Source organism: Cupressus sempervirens, chromosome 11 (genome assembly GCF_028749045.1).
Source record: "Cupressus sempervirens isolate cs-2001-9-10 chromosome 11, ASM2874904v1, whole genome shotgun sequence".
In the NCBI taxonomy this organism is placed as follows: Eukaryota; Viridiplantae; Streptophyta; class Pinopsida; order Cupressales; family Cupressaceae; genus Cupressus; species Cupressus sempervirens.
This window is the reverse complement of record NC_143128.1, coordinates 53,176,066-53,196,034: the sequence shown is the minus strand read 5'-3', so window position 1 is coordinate 53,196,034 and position 19,969 is coordinate 53,176,066. Positions and strand designations below refer to the sequence as shown.

General features: G+C 35.1%; 1 protein-coding gene across 1 annotated transcript in view; it reads right to left on the bottom strand.

Moving 5' to 3' along the window:
- Nucleotides 1-1,376: 1,376 nt before the first annotated feature.
- The window catches only part of LOC149528201 (fanconi anemia group D2 protein), a 106,149-nt gene continuing 87,556 nt past the window's right edge, over nucleotides 1,377-19,969 (bottom strand). The window contains exons 16-31 of the mRNA XM_089809080.1: nucleotides 19,786-19,889; nucleotides 18,744-19,233; nucleotides 6,251-6,289; nucleotides 5,897-6,110; nucleotides 5,664-5,797; nucleotides 5,315-5,522; nucleotides 4,870-5,102; nucleotides 4,624-4,719; nucleotides 3,962-4,054; nucleotides 3,809-3,841; nucleotides 3,038-3,172; nucleotides 2,883-2,943; nucleotides 2,750-2,805; nucleotides 2,579-2,635; nucleotides 2,346-2,466; nucleotides 1,377-2,213 (exon numbers count right to left, since the gene is read on the bottom strand). Coding sequence (XP_089665206.1) covers nucleotides 2,041-2,213; nucleotides 2,346-2,466; nucleotides 2,579-2,635; nucleotides 2,750-2,805; nucleotides 2,883-2,943; nucleotides 3,038-3,172; nucleotides 3,809-3,841; nucleotides 3,962-4,054; nucleotides 4,624-4,719; nucleotides 4,870-5,102; nucleotides 5,315-5,522; nucleotides 5,664-5,797; nucleotides 5,897-6,110; nucleotides 6,251-6,289; nucleotides 18,744-19,233; nucleotides 19,786-19,889 — 2,247 coding nt within the window. The 3' untranslated portion in view covers nucleotides 1,377-2,040. The remainder of the gene's footprint in view (nucleotides 2,214-2,345; nucleotides 2,467-2,578; nucleotides 2,636-2,749; nucleotides 2,806-2,882; nucleotides 2,944-3,037; nucleotides 3,173-3,808; nucleotides 3,842-3,961; nucleotides 4,055-4,623; nucleotides 4,720-4,869; nucleotides 5,103-5,314; nucleotides 5,523-5,663; nucleotides 5,798-5,896; nucleotides 6,111-6,250; nucleotides 6,290-18,743; nucleotides 19,234-19,785; nucleotides 19,890-19,969) is intronic.

Below are 19,969 nucleotides of genomic sequence, written 5' to 3'. Positions count from 1 at the left end.
GATCCATCGACTGATGAGGCACACCTCAAATACCTACAATATGAACTAAGTCTAAAGACAAATAATTTGTACTATTTTTATGTACACATTGTTATTAACTTATCTTCAATTTTCATTCATGTACAATAATGTATTTTGGTTTTACAAACATGAGATGGATCATACTTATCCATATAGGCCCCAATATAGTCTGTTTTGACTCCATCTTTTGACCATTTTAGGCATGTTGATGATCATCATGGTAGCATACCTATAGAGACATTTGTGACACTGGCTACTACTCAAGTATGATATATATGTTTTAATTTCAAAAAAGTGTAGTGTAAATTATGTACTCTATAATTTACATACTTCGTAATTCATGTATATATAATTTTGACTCAAGGTTTATGTATCCATGATTTTAGGACTATGTCACCATGAGTGTTGTTGAGACTACAGGACTGAGCTAGATAAAGGTACACACATCATCTTTATAGACCAGTATTGTGATTTATACATACATGTTTCATTATGATCTTTATCAAATTTTAAAAATTTATGTATTCTAAATTATAGGACCCCACCATTGACACATTTGGTAGCTTTGACAGTGGACCTCCTCCTATTATAGAGGCCCACCTATCTCACATGGTATTATTTTTAATACTTGTACTAAATATTTAATTCATTTGCAAGCTAGATATTGAAACCCATTTTAATTAAGCATGTACAGATTGTCTTCTCAAGATATGAAACATGATCCCCTACAAGATGCCCCACATGATGAGACACATCATGTTATACAAGATGATCCATCTAAGTCCTCTTCGCATGGACTCGGTACAATTATACATGATCGCAAAAAGTTGGACCATTCCGCATTGGGCAATCAAAAAAGCCAAGTTCAATAACTCGAAGTTTGTAGCTTCAGCTTTGCATGTATCAAAATTTTAGGGTGGGGTAATACAACCCTAGACTACCTTGTCTAATATTTGATATCAATATTTTCAATCACTTGGCAACTCAAGGATTTGGTAAGCTACATTTGCTTAAGATCATGAGCATGTGGAAACATGTACTCAGACATGATAACGAGCGTGCTTATAATATCCATTGTCTACATAAGTTGCAGCAAATCAAAATGGTTCCAAAACAGTTATCACTTTCATCTTTATCAAATTGCGCTGTAGAATTCGCTATCTCAAACATATGAATTATTGATGGCAGGATTATCCATGCCTGGTAGTCTTATCCACAAATTTACATTATTAGCTCAAACATCTGTACCCATCTTTATTAATAGATACATTGTCCTCAACACATTTAATGGAGCAATGCCATATTATCAAACCAATTATGAAAGTATTCATACAGAACAGATGGTCGACAAAATATTAGAGAAAAAAAAAATTAAAATTTATGTATTGCATGTGAAGCCCAGACACTGGGAACACAGAAAAGAGAATCTTATGGCTTGTTTATTTTCTTTTTAAGAGATTACAATTTATCTTTTCAAGGAGAGACTGTTATTTACATTAGATATTCAAAAAACCAAGTGGAATCAACTGGTAAATAATTGGATGGTAAGATGCAGTGCCGATTTATCCCAAACTCGTGAGAACTGATACATACTGCTTGCTCGGTCTAATTTTAACCCAGTAGTCCATGCCTTCGACACAGTGATCATCAGAATGACTTGATAGAGATGTAACTAGTTTCTCTACCATATTGGTACGGTTGTGATTTCTCCTCTGTACATTAGTTTCTCTTCTAAACTGTTAGGAAGTATAAATCTAGTCTCCCTAAGAAAGTCTCAATTAGATACTCTTTGTTGCTCATCAATGGGCCTTCCCATGTTTGCACTGTATTTGACTTCTTTCTTGACAAGTTTTATAGAATATCAGCAAACCAACAAAATACAGATATCAGGATCATCTCCTTTCATATGGGCATTCAACCAAAAAAGACAAAACTAGAGACCTTATTTGTAGGCCCATTCATATTAGAGCTCCATGCCAGTGGCATTTTTACTGCATGCATCATGTCACTGGCTTAAAATTAGTCATCACTCAACTCTTCCATTTCCTGACTCTGACTGTTTTCTTCATCTCCATCAGTCTCAACCTGTTCAGGCTGATTATTCAAGGGTTCATCTTCTTCCTCTTCCTCCTCACTAACATGCAACTGAGAGCTTATCTCCCGACCTTGTAAATCCTTGTGTTTTAGGTTCCCTGCATATCACAAAAGCTTTCTTATTCATGAAAAGACAACAGTTAACCGTTTTGCTCATACAAGTGAATTTGGTTGGTTTGTGGAAATTGCTTCTTCGTGCTAAGTAAAACATTTGTAAAGATGAGTTATACCCATCCAGAAAGAATCCCCATGCGAGGTGCTGTGGAGAAGTGCTTTAACACAAAATACATAACGTTCCATAGACCGCTTCACCATAGGAACTTTGCTTGTAACTGCTGTCCTTTTAAATCCCTACACAGGACTAACAGCCATCAGATTAACTATTATAATTTCTGATACCAGGAAGAAATTCAGTTGAGTGAAGGATTTCAGGTTTAAAATGACAGTGCCATTAGTAGACGACCTTGGCCTCGGAGCATAGTGTTTGAATGGTCCTTGTGGCTTTTTGGAGTTCCTTCACCTGAAACCCCGGGGCAAGATCAAGGGGAGCAACAGTTAAAATAACTATGTCCTGATAAATATTTTAAACATAAGTAATTATTTAAGCATCCTCTTTGTGTCATTAATAGCTTACCAAGATAATTATACTGTTCTTATGAGCATCATACCGAGCCTGCAGAAAATCAAAACCTGGACAATTTTTGGAAATGCTTCAGTAAAAGTGAAAAATTGCAGTGTAGATAAGAGACCTGCACTGTATCAAGTACCTTTTAAAAAGATGTCGACAAATCTTCCACCATACTTAACTGCCATAGCATGTATGTGTGCCTATAATATGGATAAAAAACAAGTCATATGCATTGTTTCCATGGAGAATCTCTGGAAATTTTCTAATCTGTGGCTCAAGCAAATGGTCAAATACCTTATCATGAACTTTGGTCAAACTAACAAGAGCTACAACTATATTTACACACTGCAAAGCATTGCTTAAAAGTTTTTCCACGTGCTCAGCATCGACAACAGCTTTTGACTTGTGCAATGCAGTGATTTCTTTGATCTGCACAAGCATTATGTAGCTAAAATCAGATTTAGTCAAATGATATTCTGCTTCACAACTTCACAAGCCATAATATGAAACAAGAGTAATGCTTCCATATGTTGATATTATTGTAGGCTGTAGCTATAGTCGGATTCCTTCAGGTCATGATAATATAATTATTGTATTAGCAATAGTTATATTTATATAATATAATAATAATTGTATTATATAATTCTAATTATAACATAATCAAATTGAAATACACACATTCTTGAAACTTTCAACACCATAAGGCGCATGCATGTACATGCATGCATTTCTATATAGGTTGGTTATTTACTTAAGTTGCAACCAAGCTAGATGACAAATTGGCATAGGACACCACAGTCGAATTCCACGAAGGAATTTTTGATTTTTTTCTATTTACGTTTATGTTTTACAATTTTGCATGTTTCTCTTCTCTGAAACAGTGCCCTTATTTTCTTAGCATGTATAAGAGACATGGTTTGGAAAAGAAAAAATGAGAAAAAGGAACCTCATAAGTCACTCTCTCTCTCTGAGTTTCAAAATGAAACCAATTTTTCACTTCAATTCTAAAGACATGATAAAATTATATTTAGTAAAAAGATTATAATAGCATAGTTGTGATCTTACCACTTTGTTCAAAATGACAAGGATTTCTTCATGCTGCAGAGAAATTACGTCTTTATTAAAACCAAAATTCATCAAACTCAGATTTACTGTTGCGAAACATGAAAAGAAACAATTTGTAGGGATGGATACTTTAAAAGGAACAGAACATCTGACCTGCACACGGTACCAAATAGTAAATGTAGCAGATGAAAGAGCAGGAAATCCCGGAACTGAATCCTGTCCACTCCGAGACTTTCCAGCTGGCACCTGAAAGCACAATTGGGACTTCTAAACTTCTCGATTCTCGACCTCTATTATGTATCAAATATGGTCATCTACATGTGTATTATAACTCCCTGGGGATGACTATGTTTGTTACATTATGAAGGCATAAAAACTTTACACAAAAATTGGAAATTAAAATAACACAAGCTCTAAAAGGCCAATGGGTTATAAAGGAACAAGCAACCATTTTCATTTTGCAAATTTTCTCCAATTTACCCCATCACCCAATGTAATGTATATTACAAATCACGCATAAGTTGCATTTATCTAACATAGAAGAGTTTGCAGGGTTCATAAGAGAATCTAAGCATTGGCCATGTCCCTTGAACCCCTATCTGCTGCCCACATTTCTCCAAACATTAGCTAGGCCTTTTGAGACTTCCCCGCTTTAAAAAACCCATGAAAACATAAGCTACCTGTGGCATAACCCTGCAAGCACCCTCTCCCAGACAATCACCTAGACACTCACTATATCCAATATAAATTTTCTATACATTAGTTGGCCCTTTATAAAATTCCCCCTTTTGTAAAACTTGAAAAACAGAAGATACCTGTGGCATAACTCTGCAGGCAAGTTCTTCAAGACAATCAACTGGAGACTCACTATATCCAATATAAATTTGGAGCACCTTCTGCAGTACATCTCCCTGTACAAAAGCCATTTTCTTTTCAACTTAAAACATGATTATAAAAGCTAGTCAAGAAAATTCTATGCAATTGTGATACATGCACAATAGAGAAGAAACACATGAAACATTGACCACTGAAATTAAATGCAGCTTTACAAATATAATTACTTTGCTTTTCCAAATTTTCCCCTGGCTATCACTATCCCAATTGTGTTCCAATAACTTTTGGGCTGATGCATTGACTTTTTTACACAATTTTGGAACAAATTTTAAAATTCCGCCAACACTCGACCGACGTCGCTTGCCTTCTACATAATTTTCAGCACAGGCTTGGGCACAGTTTACCAACATTTTCAGTGTCATTATAAGCTCTGAAGCCAGCATAAATGAAGTTGAGCTAGCTGTGTCATGTAGAATCATCAAACATAAAAGTAAGGCACTCCGTTCTTAAGAAAATTGAAATTAAAGTTTGCATAGCTGGTAACATAATGCATCTAATGTCAATCATCAAGCGCATTTATTTATTTTCATGCATCTTCAATGTCTGCTAGAAATAAAAATTATGATTACTGATAAACAGTTCTAAATACCATAGACCAAGTTCACTAATTACCACAATTAAAAAGACCATCAAGATATTCATAAGCACTATAGAAACAGAAATCCAAACTGCCAACGGGAGGGCATGCATGCAACTCAGAAGAGATATCACTCATTGGAGAAGAGATATCACTCATTGGAGCAGATGATTGAAATGCCTGAAGTAACTCTCTCAGAATCACCAAATTACATGGAAGAGACAAGTCTTCAAAACCTAAAATCTGCAGGTGTTCAATATTGTTACCATGTGAAAATCAAGTTCAGATGGAAAGACGAGCAATAAAGCCTTTTCAACTTTGATAAGATCAGGTATATTCGAGTAAAGTTATTATAAATCTATAGGACATCTAAGCAGCACTTACCTTATGCACAATGGAAAGGATCTCCTTGAAAACTAACTCTGCTGTTAAAGATCTAGAAGCAATGATACTTTTAATTTGTGGGTTCCCAGAAGAAACAGATTCATTTATCCAATGCATTTGGCAGGTTTGACAATCTGTAAAGTGAAAGTTTTGCAGTGATTTTTATGACCATACACTCAAAGATATTATCATCAATAAACACCTAAGTTTGCCAACTACTGGCAAGAGCTTACCTTCATTGAGCAAATTTACTGCAGAGTCAAGATGCTTTCTGAGGCTTGGAAACAGGACCTGCACCTTCTTTAGAAAATCAATGATTGACATGTTTGAAAGGCCAGAAGGAACCTTGAAAACGGTGGATGCCACTGGGGGAAAATGCTTGCGTGGATACTCAAAGCTGTCCAGTTTAGAGCCAAAATCGCGAAGTAGGTACAAGTACAGTGGCAGCTGAGACAGTAAATACAATAGCTTGTTAGCATTATCAATTTTCGGACAATATACAGAATTTGAATGACATTCATTACCAAAAACCAAATGTTTTCATATCACTTCTCCAAAAAGGAACAGAAATGAAACCCCACAGATACCTCAGCTGCAGGATCAGCACAACAGGATACCTTCAAATTCTGCAATTCAAAAAACATTTATTTCAGAGGGAAGGTCTATAACAAGCTTAAAAAATATTATATAGCATTCAACCAGAAGTTAATATGCAAGAACAAGATAGACAAACACAATAAATCATTCAACATAATTCATTGCAGTTAACTGTCCTAGTTGACCCCTTTAAGAAATGTGTCTGAATAAAAGTTGCATGGGTACTCGTACCTAGTTTAACTAGTATCTGTGTACTCCACTGAAGAATACGGAAAGCAACTATTAAAAATTTGCCCAACTTGAGAGTAACCCCATTTCTAAGGATTCCTGCTTTTAGAAACTGGATTAAGCCTCCAGAAGATTTCTGAGAAAGGCAGAAATGGTCCCCTTTACAATTAGAAACAGAATATGAAATCTTTAGAACCTGAAAGAAGAAGCAAGCTCTCTAAATGGCAAAATCTGGAGGGTTTGTATAGGTACAGCGAATGGTTGAAAATCTTACGATAATATCGCCTGTAGCACGATATATTGCGAGTCAAACTCAACAAAGATATAATCACCATTAATATTGCTAGCGATTTTTTTCATTTTCATGCACCGACATTATTAGAAATGCCAAAATGGCACAATATATGAGATTTTATCCATGGTAAAATCAACAGAGGGGCAACTAATCATTTTAGTGTTTTTGTGGTTCATAAAAGGATGAAAGTCACATTTTTAATGCTTTTTTTTAGTGTCGTTTGGAGACAGAATGTTGACACCATTCTCAAACAGCAATATTGTTCGACACAAGACATTCTCAGACGGGATTCTGACATGCGACACCTTCGCCACTCTGAGTGCCTCTCCTTTGATGCCTTTAATGCCATTCTCACTTTCAGACAACATCCATATGTATGCTGAAAACTTGATTGTATTGCCCCAAAACAACAGCCAAATATTGTACCTACATTTCACAATTGTTTAAAGTTCATTTCATGCATTTGATGAACATTTTCCAATCGACTAATAAATGCCCACATACATAGGCACCAGGTAACCAAAACGAAGGGATTGACATTTGAAAATGCTATATCCTTTTGTGAGGTTTTCATTATTTAAATTGTATCAGGAAGTTTTGAGACTACCAAGTATTCTTGGATAGAGCCAATTTATCAGTTAGGAGAACAGTCAAACTCAGAAAGAAATTTGCATTGATGTCTGCGAAATGCCCACATACATAGGCACCAGGTAACCAAAACGAAGGGATTGACATTTGAAAATGCTATATCCTTTTGTGAGGTTTTCATTATTTAAATTGTATCAGGAAGTTTTGAGACTACCAAGTATTCTTGGATAGAGCCAATTTATCAGTTAGGAGAACAGTCAAACTCAGAAAGAAATTTGCATTGATGTCTGCGGTTGCCATAAAATAATGAAAAAGACATCAAATGTAATACTTAAGACATTTCCAACCTTAAATAAAGGCAAACTAAAAGAAAATGCATCAGTGTCCATAAGTGAAAAAGCAGTCAATTTGACTGGAAGTTATATCAAAAAAAATTGAAAGGGAATAAAGCAGTTACAGCCTATTCTAACTCTGGAGAATCAAACTTAAAACTAACAGCTATGTATATAACTCAAAACTTTGATTAATAAATGGTGGATATCTCAAATCATTATATGTTGTGCAAATTCGGTGTATATGTTTGTGTTTATAAGAGTATTTAAGAAATTATATATTTTCAAATGTTCGATAAAAGTGACAATTTATTGCTGATAATTTCACCAAGTTTTTGGTGATTCCGAGCTTTTAAAAAACTTCCAGGCTGGTTGAGATATTGCCGAGTCCAAGTTTTTCAACCTTGGTACAGTGGGCATCTAACTAGTCTGCATTTAGTTCAAGGACTGATATATAGATTAGGCGCATATATGGAGTTGTATTATTTCCTGCATATACAGCTTGAAAAATATTCCGTACACTATAATGATCCTTGTTATTACCTGGTTACCCTTTCCTACAAGAAATATTTCAAGCTGTGATGATCTATTTTGATCTAGAACTGTTGGCCCAAGAGGTAAGGATAGTAATGGTAAACAACATGGAGGATAACCAACATTATTATTCATAGGTAGATTTTGCCAGATTTTTCTCTAGAGCTGCTTTGTTATGAAGGGAAGAAGCCTACCTTCTAGCACTAACATCACAACCATCCCAATGTTGAGAGTATCACATTCAAGAATGAAGGGTTTGTGAAATTTTGGCATGGCTTAAATTGGAGTGTAAAACATGCCACTCTTTAGAGTGAGAAATGTTAAATCAACTTCAATCCAAACGAAGAAGTTCTGTTTTAGCAAAATTGGTAAGAGGCCAATAGTTTTACCATCGTTACGAAGAAACATGAGAAAATGTGACAAGCTTTTGATGGGCTTGGTTTTTAAATACTCCAACATTGGTGCAATCTTCTTGGAGTCAACTTGTACTCCTTGCGAAAAAATGTAGCCTAGATACTCCACTCAATTAATGCCATAGGCATACTTAGAGTGGTTAGCAAAAATGGAACGCTCCTTTAAAACCCTAAGAATTGTCTTCACATGGTGTACGTGATCCACCCAAAGGCAGCTAAGTAAGACAAAAGGCATTACCAAGACTTCAATAAGACTTTCATGAGTTTGAAATGTTGTTTGGGAAATATTTTATTCTTCACACAAATTTGGTGATAGCCAAAGCAAAGTAGTGATGTTAAAAAAAGATAGCCCATGAAAGCCCATCCAAGGAATCGTCAATAACTAGTACAGAGAACTCATCATTTATGGCTAATTTATCAAGTTTGTAGAAATCAAGGGATATTCTCCAATAACCATCTATATTGGGAAGTGGAACTACAAACAAGGAATAAAGACTGGTCACAGGGGTATTTATAAGGCCAAAATATAAGAAGGTTGCCAAAAAAAAGGGAAATGGCTTTGGTCATGGGACTATGATGGAAAAAATGGTGTCTCAACCTTGCAATAATTATAGGTTATTATGTTGCAACACCCCTAAAAGCCAGATTTGATAAGTTATCATCAGGTCACCAATTTGATAGATTATTATAATAGTTTATCATTAGGTCACAGATCTAATTATAGAGGTTATGTTGGCATTGCTTTCCCTAAAAGGCAACCCCATTTTGAGAAGGTTTTTTATTGCAACTAGATATTGTGATGTATTTTGAGAGTTTGGCAACTGTTAAGTTGCCACCAAATCTCTGGTAGGTGATAATCCTATCGAAAGGTCTCTCTCCAAGTATATTGTAATCTTATCGATTTTTACATAATATATTAAGTGGTTTTTCTCCCACAAGAGTTTTCTCCACTTAAATCAATGTGTTGTGGTATGTATGATATTTATGTTTATTTTCGTTTAGTCTTTGTAACCACTGTAATGACTTGAAAAGTTTTTACATATCCCTCCTCTCAAGATTATTGCAAGAAGTTGTTTTGCTATTTTAGCCTCCTTACACTATGAGGAGACAACCTTTTAGGGCGTCAAATACTTGGTGATTTAATCTAAGAAGCCTTGCAATCCTAGCAAAGGAGAAAGATTGGAAGGTGATTACGCTTCCATTGAATGGAATTAGGAAAACTATTAACAGATTTACCACAAAATGTGAATTGTTCATTTGAACACCACCAACCTTGAGACCTTCTAAAGTATACTCTCTTACCTCTTGGTTGAATTTGACCTACACCTAATAGTATTCAAAAGCGGGTGGCCCTAATGTTTGTACTTTGTATCCATTCGACGCCCAAAACCAATTCAAAATCTCCCAAGGAAAGAGCAAAATATTAACAATTTTGTTGACAATCTCCCAAGTAAGTTTTACATTCCACACTTTCCACCAAGACATAGTTTTAACGTTGGCCATCATAATCATAAAGTAAACTTAGGCATCTACATAGCAACAAATTTAAATAACACGTTTTCAGCTACTTATGTGCATTGCCCCTTGTCAATTAGGACCATTAGCTTTTGGCATTTGATGTTGCCACCGATGTTCAATGTTTTAAAAGAAGTAAAATCATCGACAACATGAATAGAAATATGCGAAATAGGAGAGGATTCGCTTAACAATAAAGACAACTCTACTTCCTTCTCTAATGATTCCTCTAGATTACTCAACACCTTGACAAAGACAAAATCAACAACATATACTCATTGTTCCAAGCGATCGTTTCCTTTTTCCTACTTTTTATCACAAGTAAACATAAGTTGTTGGCATCTTTCTAAACTAATTCTCTTTGGATAGCCTATGAATAACGATGGATCTCATACCTTAATCTATCACATTGTTTTGGGGTCTAAAAGACAAGAAAGAGACAACTTTTTTTTCTAAGGTACAAATTTATCCTTCGCAAGGCAAGCCAAAGCAAAACATCGCAAAATGTGACATGTTTAAACGGGGACCCCTGTTTTTTTTTCTCTTGGTCTTGTCCTTTTGGCTTTAGTTCTTGGTACTCTTGGGCTAGGTCTTCTAAGGTCCCCTCTTTCGAATGAGAATTGGTAAAATTGGTCAAGTCCAGAAACTGTTGTCCATGTGGCTCCCAAAATGGAAACTATTTGTTTTTCTGAGAATTGAATGCCTTGACATACAATTTTTAGTAAGTCTATTTATAGTAAATTTCACTACCTCTCAGATTGACCTTATTTTGACTTTGGAATAACTTGTTATTTTTTAGAAAGTTTATTTTTAATACATTTCACTGCCTCTTGGATTGACCTTATTTTGACTTTGGGACAATTTACTATTTTTTGAAAGTCTATTTTTGGCAAGTCTATTTTGGCAACAAGTGAGCTCTGGTTGATAAAGAGCCAAAAGGGTATCTGTTTCTATATCCAAAACAATGAGCAAGCAAGATAGACAATCAGAAAATGGTTAATTATGGAATCACCCTTGAAATTTCCAAAAGTGGAAAGGCATAAAAACATCAGGAAAAATGGTTGTCGTGGAATTCTTCTATCATGGACAAAATCCATGATCACTCAAAAAATTCCACCTTCGAGAAAAATGGTTGTCATGGAATTCTTCCATCATTGACAAAATCCATGATCACTCAAAAAATTAGCCCTGGAGAAAATTTGTTATTGTGGAATTCTTCCATCATGGTAAAAGTCCATGACCGCTTAAAAAATCCTATCTTAGAGAAAAATGGTTGTTGCGGAATTCTTCCATTATGGACAAAATCCACGACCACTCAAAAAATCATGCCTTGGAGAAAAATGGTTGTTGGGGAATTCTTCCATCATGGACAAAATCCATGACCACTCAAAAAACCCACCTTGGAGAAACATGGTTGTTATGGAATTCTTCCATCATGGACAAAGTCCATGACCACTCAAAATTTCCTCCTACAAGAAAACTGGAAATCTTGGAAAAAATGGCCAATTGTTGGAAATTTCTCCTTCATGGAAGGAAAACTGGTTAAGTGTTGGAAGATTTCTCCTTCATGGAAGAAAAATGGCCAAGTATTGGAAATTTTCTCCTTCATGGAAGAAAATACAGAAGTGTTGGAAAAAATTTCCTTCATGGAAGAAGAATTATCTCAGTGTTGGAAAGTTTCTCCTCTGTATCTCAAATTTCACCCTCTAGTGTTGGAAATTTCTCCTTCATAGAAAAAAAATGGCTAAGTTTCAGAAAATTTTGCCTTCATGGAAGAGAAAAATGGCTAAGTGTTTGAAACTTCTCCTTCATGGAAAAACGAGAAATGATTAAGTGTTGGAAAATTCCTTCTCCATCGAACAAATTTAAAGGAATACATAGTATTTGGTCAAGTATGAAATTTGGCGAAGTGTTGGAAATTTCTCCTTCACGGAAGAAAGATGGCTAAGTGTTGGAAATTTCTACCTCATGGAAGAAAAAATGGCTAAGAGTTGAAAAATTTATCCTCAAAATCTCAAATTTCACCCTCTTCAAGTGTGCACCGATGACTAGAAAAATGATTGATGATGATAAACAAAGAGGGAGAATTCTTCAAAAACATAAGAAAAGATGTAGTAGTGAATTTAAAGCATTTGAAGAGAAAGCTCTAGTTCTAGAAATTCAAGAAAGACGCTCAAATCCAAAATTCTAGTACCAACATCAAAGACATCCAAGTACTAAGTGATTCAGTCCCATGCATTCAAGGTTCAAAGATCAAAGTTCAAATCCAAAAATCCAAGAACATGGCGAAGGAAGTTCAATATGAGGAAATTCTAAAGTGACAAAATCATCAACAACGGATTCCAATCCATTACAAGGAGATACATTTCAAAGCAAGTACATGAAAGATGGAGAGATTTTTAGAAAAGCAAGTCAAAGTTGGATCTTAGTTAAAAAAATGACACAATTAGAAAGGAATCAAGTTTACGTGGCCTCCATCATGATTTTGTGGCACCCAGTTATCTTTATTGATGAGTTGAGGTCTCCAAGTTAGAGTTCTATGCATTCAAGTAATGGAATCAACGATAACCTATTCAAGGAAGACTGAGCATTTATCGAGGAATGGACACGCATAGTGGATATTTATTGCACCCCACTCTCTTTCTGTGCAAGCATGCATAGTGGGAATTTATTATTGAGTAGATTCCTTTTCTTTGCTCTAACCCTAATTAGGGCTGATGTGGCATGATCTATGACATCGGTTATTGAGATCATCCGGGCTATCTATTGTAATTGATGACCTATATAAAGGCCTCACTGCTCATTTGTAAAGGGAGGATTTTTTGAGATTGTTACTATGAGCTACTAAGATAATAGAGTTTTCATTGAAGCTTGGTGAATACTTGATGTGTCTTAGCGCTTGATTGTTCTCTTAAATTCCCTCATTTAGACTAAGTTTAGTTTAGTTAAAGTGTTGTGATTGCAATGGAGAATATGATGGTGTATTGATGGATTCCTTTGGTTCATACTTTTGACGTTTTAGTGATTCTAAATCGTTGTGCAAAGTTAGCCTGAACCCATTTCATGCATATGTTTAACTTCAATCATTCATATACATTGTTCTTTATGATGGTGTATGTTATGGTTTGAAAATCTTTTGGCATAACCCTTGAAGATTGACCAATTCACGCGTAATTGTAGCATAACTTAGCAAAGTAGAGCTCGATAATTTGAGGAATTTGTCCACCAGAGTACTATTTGTTGTCATCACTTCCCTTGGGAATATATTAGAATCTTTAAACCCTATCCCATTTCATTTCCGCATATTTCATGAAACCCAAACAGTACTTCATTGCAAAACCTTTAGATAGCTCCCACATCCAGTATGGCTTGAAATGAATCCAAGTAAACACGTAAGGCCTTTTGTGATCATCAGCAAATCACATCAACCACTGAGCTTATCCACAGTCAAGACCTGAAATTGAAAGAACCTTAGAGTCATCGTATGATCTTCTAGCAATCTTAGCATACACAAGACTTTGTTCAAGAGAGGATAAGATATTTCGATATTTTGTTCTACAGTTTCATGGGTCATAAATCATGCATCAAAAGGTCTCATACCCTAATCTATCACATTGTTTTGGGATCTAAAAGACAAGAAAGAGACTACAACTTTTTTTCTAAGTTACAAATATCCTTCGTAAGGCAAGCCAAAGCAAGAGCATCACAAAATGTGACATGTTAAAACATTAGAACCTTTGCCTTGATAACTTATTTTAGGTTACTTATTAAATAACTTTTGAAAAAATTGTGCGTCAAGACCATAGGTCTAATTTCCTCATTTATCAAATACTGTTTGATATTCTCACACAAAAATATGACTCGAGTAATTTAGTGAGGGATACTATATAGTCTTCATATAGACTAGGGCCAAAGTTGCCAAGGACTTCACTTAAAATTTCAATCCATGTGAGAAATGATTGGGATGTAGAAAGAATCACAAACATGTGTCTAAATGGGTGAGAGGGACTTGGGCTAATACATGATTATCCAAAGATATATGTCAAATTGACCAACTGAAAGAGATGATCACAGCAAGGCAATCCATCAAAAGAGGTAAAGGGTTCCAACTTTCTCTTTTCTTTTTTGATTCCCTGCAGATTAATTTTCAATCAAATCTAACAAATTGTGACCAGATAGAGAAATACTTGCTTTAAAAATTTTAGATTGAGGAGTAGTTATGCAAGCAAAACCAAAGATTGAAAAATGGGATATCAAAAGGAACATGTGCCTTGGAAATGGTATGATAGATGCAAACATAATGACTTTCATGGTTCATCCCACTAAGAAAAATAAACAAGTTGTTCAAATACTAATCTGATAATTTGTTGATCTTGTTCCTACATAGTGTCAGTCCAATGTTTCAAAGCTCTGACCACACAAGATTAGGATTGTACTCATAGCTCACTAGCCCATCTACAAGGTAAAAAGTAAATAATTTTGAAGGCTAACCTTTTATCATTGTGTCATAGAATTAACAGCCAAAAGGTGCCTAAGGTAAGGTTGAAAAAAATTACGATGTCCTCGTATATAGGAAATTGGTGTTGGCATCAAGAAATATTTTGCACTTCCCTAGACTCTTTTAAAAATAGTTCTTATGAGGATTCGAAAAACTCATAGCACGGGAATTCTAACCTGAAAAAAAACTACTTGCAAGTAAAAACTTTGACAAAACTAAAGCAAGAGATTCAGTGCCACTCTTCTTGTACTTGCTTTCTAATCATAAAGATCCTATGAGGCAAAGGTAAAAGAATATAATGGACAGTTATATAAAAACCATAATGTAATGATCCCATGTTTTAGCCTTCACGTTCTCTAAAGTCTAAGTGGAGGATAAGAAAATTAAAGTCATTCAATTAAAATTAAAAGGTGACTTTGTATTAATAGTTTCTAGGGTATGTATTAATTATTGGAAGGACGGAAGCCTCTCGTGATTTAATTAATTATTGCCAGGGAGGGATTTCTAGAGAATGCATTAATTATTGGAAGGAGGAAGCTTCTAGCTCTTGCAATTAATTAATGTTTTAGTTCCTTCTAGAAGGATGAAGAAAAGGATAAATAGCGCTGAAAGTCTCATTTTTGAGCAGGGGATTATTGTATCGGATGATTGTGAATTGCATTTGATAAGAGTTTGGATGTGTGAATCACATATCTTTCTTGGCATTAGAGGACGTTCATCCTCTCTTGTAACATTCTAGACGTCATTCCCTTAGGGCTTGGCCTTTGGAATACATCTCTTTGTACTTGATTGCAGCATTTTTAGAATTAATATAATTTCAGCCTTGGTTCAGCTTTTGGGCATTCCTGGGTGTCTTTTGGCATTCACGTTCTCCAAAGTCTAAGTGGAGGATAAGAAGAAATTAAATTAATTTCTTATAAAGTCATTCAATTAAAATTAAAAGGTGACTTTGTATTTAATTAATTTAATTATTAATTACAAGGGAGTAGCTTCTAGGGTATGTATTAATTATTGGAAGGACGGAAGCCTCTCGTGATTTAATTAATGATTGCCACAGGGAGAAATTTCTAGAGAACACATTAATTATTGGAAGAAGGAAGCTTCTAACTCTTGCAATTAATTAATGTTTTAGTTCCTTCTATAAGGATGAAGAAAAGGATAAATAGGGCTGAAAGTCTCATTGCTGATCATCAAATTATTGTATCGGATGATTATGACTTGCATTTAATAAGAGCTTGGATGTGTGAATCACACTCCTTTCTTTTGGCAATAGAGGATGTTCATTCTCTGTTGTAACATTCTAGACATCATTCCCTTAGGGTTTGGCCTTTGGAATACATCTCTTTGTAATTGATTGCAACATTCTCAGCATTAATATAATTTCAGCCTTGGTTCAGCTTTTGGGCATTCCTGGGTGTCCATTACAGTGGTATCAGAGCCATAAGTCCTCCATCCTGTGGAGATCTTAAGCATTTAATCCAGTCATACAGACATAGAGGAGACATTCTTTGAACAAAACAGTAGCATGGGTGACCGAGATGATAGAAATACCAGTTCCGACCAAGAAAATGTAATATTTAGATTACTAGGTACATTAGAGAAGGGGCGATGTATGCAACAAGAGCAGAATAGGATGCAACAGGAGTAGAATAGGCGAATGGATATGATGTTGCAACTTATGGCTAAAAAGATGGGCATCAACATTGACGATTTGTATGTTGCTCCAGAGCAAAAGGTAGTTGATTCTTCAGATGGGATCGAGACACCACCGGGCTATGTTGTTGGTGATAGTCAGGAGTCCACATATGAAGCTTTATCAGAGGATGGCGATGCAGCAATAATGGGATTAGGAGAATGTGAGGATACTGTCATATCAGCAGCCACTTCTGTGTTAATTGAACCATCCAACGAGGAGTTTAGTAGTATGCATGCAGTTGTAGATGTGTGCTTTGATGATAGTACACCTGTTATTGCTAATGAGGTGAGTGATATAGTGACAGATTCATATTATACTATCGATCAAAAAAGTGTTGATGTTCACTTCTACGATAGTACTATGTTCAACATGGATGCCACATTGTCTTATGACAATTTGATATTTGCGGTTGATATTGATCACTCTCCTGAGTGGAGTTGGGCTTTGTTTTCACCATCTATAAAGATTCAGTTTTGTGTTGCAGCAGTTGGGAAGAAGAGATTTCATAGATCTTCTATGGAGTTGCCTTCTAGTGACATTCTAATTTCTACATCGTTAGCACAAGTTTTGGGAGCTAGGCTGCAGAACATGTGGTTGGTCCTGATGATGCTGATTTGTAGTTGGTTTAATGTCCACAAGGATGTTGCATACTACTTCAATTGGGATCCGAGTGGAGGTTGAAGTTCATTGTTTTGCTGAATTGCTTGAGGACAAGCAATTTCAAGGAGGGCGGATTTGTAATGATCCCATCTTTTGGCCTTCACGTTCTCCAAAGTCTAAGTGGAGGATAAGAAGAAATTAAATTAATTTCTTATAAAGTCATTCAATTAAAATTAAAAGGTGACTTTGTATTTAATTAATTTAATTATTAATTACAAGGGAGTAGCTTCTAGGGTATGTATTAATTATTGGAAGGACGGAAGCCTCTCGTGATTTAATTAATGATTGCCACAGGGAGAAATTTCTAGAGAACACATTAATTATTGGAAGGAGGAAGCTTCTAGCTCTTGCAATTAATTAATGTTTTAGTTCCTTCTAGAAGGATGAAGAAAAGGATAAATAGGGCTGAAAGTCTCATTGTTGATCATCAAATTATTGTATCGGATGATTATGACTTGCATTTGATAAGAGCTTGGATGTGTGAATCACACTCCTTTCTTTTGGCAATAGAGGACATTCATTCTCTGTTGTAACATTCTAGACGTCATTCCCTTACGGTTTGGCCTTTGGAATACATCTCTTTGTAATTGATTGCAACATTCTCAGCATTAATATAATTTCAGCCTTGGTTCAGCTTTTGGGCATTCCTGGGTGTCCATTACACATAAATTGGTCATGCTGTATGCAAAAATGGGTCTAAAAAGAGTTCAAATACCATTTCTAATGAACCTGCAAAGAAATTAAGACAATTCCCACAATATGGAGGAACAAATGAATTTATATTATCTTCACAATGCCACTTCGATGAGGCAACCTCCCAATAGAGCTTACCCTCCAACTAGTTCCCAAATATCCACATCTTCATTCAAGGTGCCTTACACTTGGGAAGTCATTATGGTATTAACAGTCTTAACTAATGATAATAACTATTATCCATACATGAGGGATAAACACAATATTCTCACTAACTAGTGGAACCACTCATAAAGCATGTGAATCCACATCTTATTTACTATGATCTATGGACAACTTACTAACCTAATATAGCTAATATCAAATATATATAGTAATACAGTGTTGATAACATATCTTTACTCTCTTGATAGGGAGAATTTCATGACAGAGCAAATTATAGCTTACAATTGCCTTGTCTTCCAATAAAATTGAATACAAGCCCTCTTATCAGTAAAGTATGTGAGAGGCAATCTGGTTGTACAAGATCTTGATCAATTTTGGTACCACAATATCTTTACTCTTTGGTGAGAATAATGGAGTCCTCGAGATGATTAAGAATCTTGACTATCATCCGTACATCAAGTATAAAGTTTCATCATCATTACATCCAGAAGTTGTTCAACAAGGTGTTTATTTTTAGCATTATCCTACAAGGGAGCAGATTACAAACATTAAAACTAAAGTGCTTACTAGAAATACATTTGTTTAATTTTAGAGACAACCTTGGAATCATATTAGGCTTGCAGCACTAATGAATCATCAGACATTTTTGGATGTGCTGCTTCTTGTATATCACTGTCAGTATTAGTTTGCTTACCCATAAAGTCATTATTCGATGTCACTTTGAAAAGTATCTACCAGACAATAACATCATGCAGATATTGGTTTCTAGTATATTGATTTTTATTTTTTGTCAAGGAAAGTCATGCTTGGAATTTCTCAATATTGTGTCAATTAGGTTTATATAAGGGAATTCTTCAGTAAACAACCTGTGAACAAGAGAGGAGCAATAAACTGGATAGTCCTAATGGCCTGATCTTGTATCTCTGCATCTCCAACTCTTCAGGAAGCGCAGAAATTTCTATCATGTCATGCTCGTCATTATTCCTAGCTTCTGACTCAGCACTCAAGGCTTCTCTTTGTTTTTCTGAACTGGCAGGAAAACCTTGACTCTTCTGAGAAGATTGTTGGCTCAGCCCTCCTACTTTTTTGAACGCATCTTTAATTGTTGATTGTTTTAAAGTTGAACTAGAATGCACGTCTTGAGAAGATTTGGAACTTGTGCTTTGGCTTTTAGTTACATCTAATGCGCCATCTAGGCCTTCTGTCTTTGATTTTCTTCCTTTCTTTCTCATTGATGTGTTCCTTTGATGAGAATCGTTGTTATCCACAGACCCACTGCTCCTGGTAAGAGAATGTAGTTGTGGCAGTGATAAAGGAGTTAATCTGAGACAACTATTCAGCAAACATTCCAAGAACCTGCATATTAATAAAACATTTCATTATTTATGTTGTCCATTAAGAATTCATGGTAATAGAATACAGCAATAGCTTTAAAAACAAACTTCAATACAAAATGTTTCATATTGTGTGTTTTTATTACTGTTGTACATGAGTAACTGACTCAAAACAGAAAGTGTTTCATTCTATACCATTGAGCTCTATAGAGAGCCAAGATAATTAAGAAATTTTCAAGATCCCAACCATGAAGTAAACAATATGAATAGTAGGAAAATTCCTCCTACCTTGGATTAATATATACGATATTAAGAATTGTCAATATTATAAGATTTACCGATGCCCCAATTTTAAACCACATTTAACTTCATAGATTTTTTGTCAAAGCAAGTCTTTTACCCAGCTTGATAATAATTCACAAGTGATTTATTATTGCAAGACAAACAAGTCTTGTTACTACAAAGAAAATTCAAGTATTTATAAGGATATCTACTTTGGCAATAGATATCAATGAAACAACTGTAATAATAATCTAAGTTTCAATTATAGAACTAAGAGATCCGATGAACTCACAATAAGTTTCTAAGGCGCTTAAGTAATTTCGAGGCTGTTTCTTCCCGTGTAACTTGAGTTACATTCTCCACTTGATCAACAATTTGTGTGGAGAAAGCATTAACCTATAGAGAGGTGGATCTATTAAAGGAAAGATATACAGCAGTATAAAAGACACAATTAATTCCAAATAATTACCATTTAG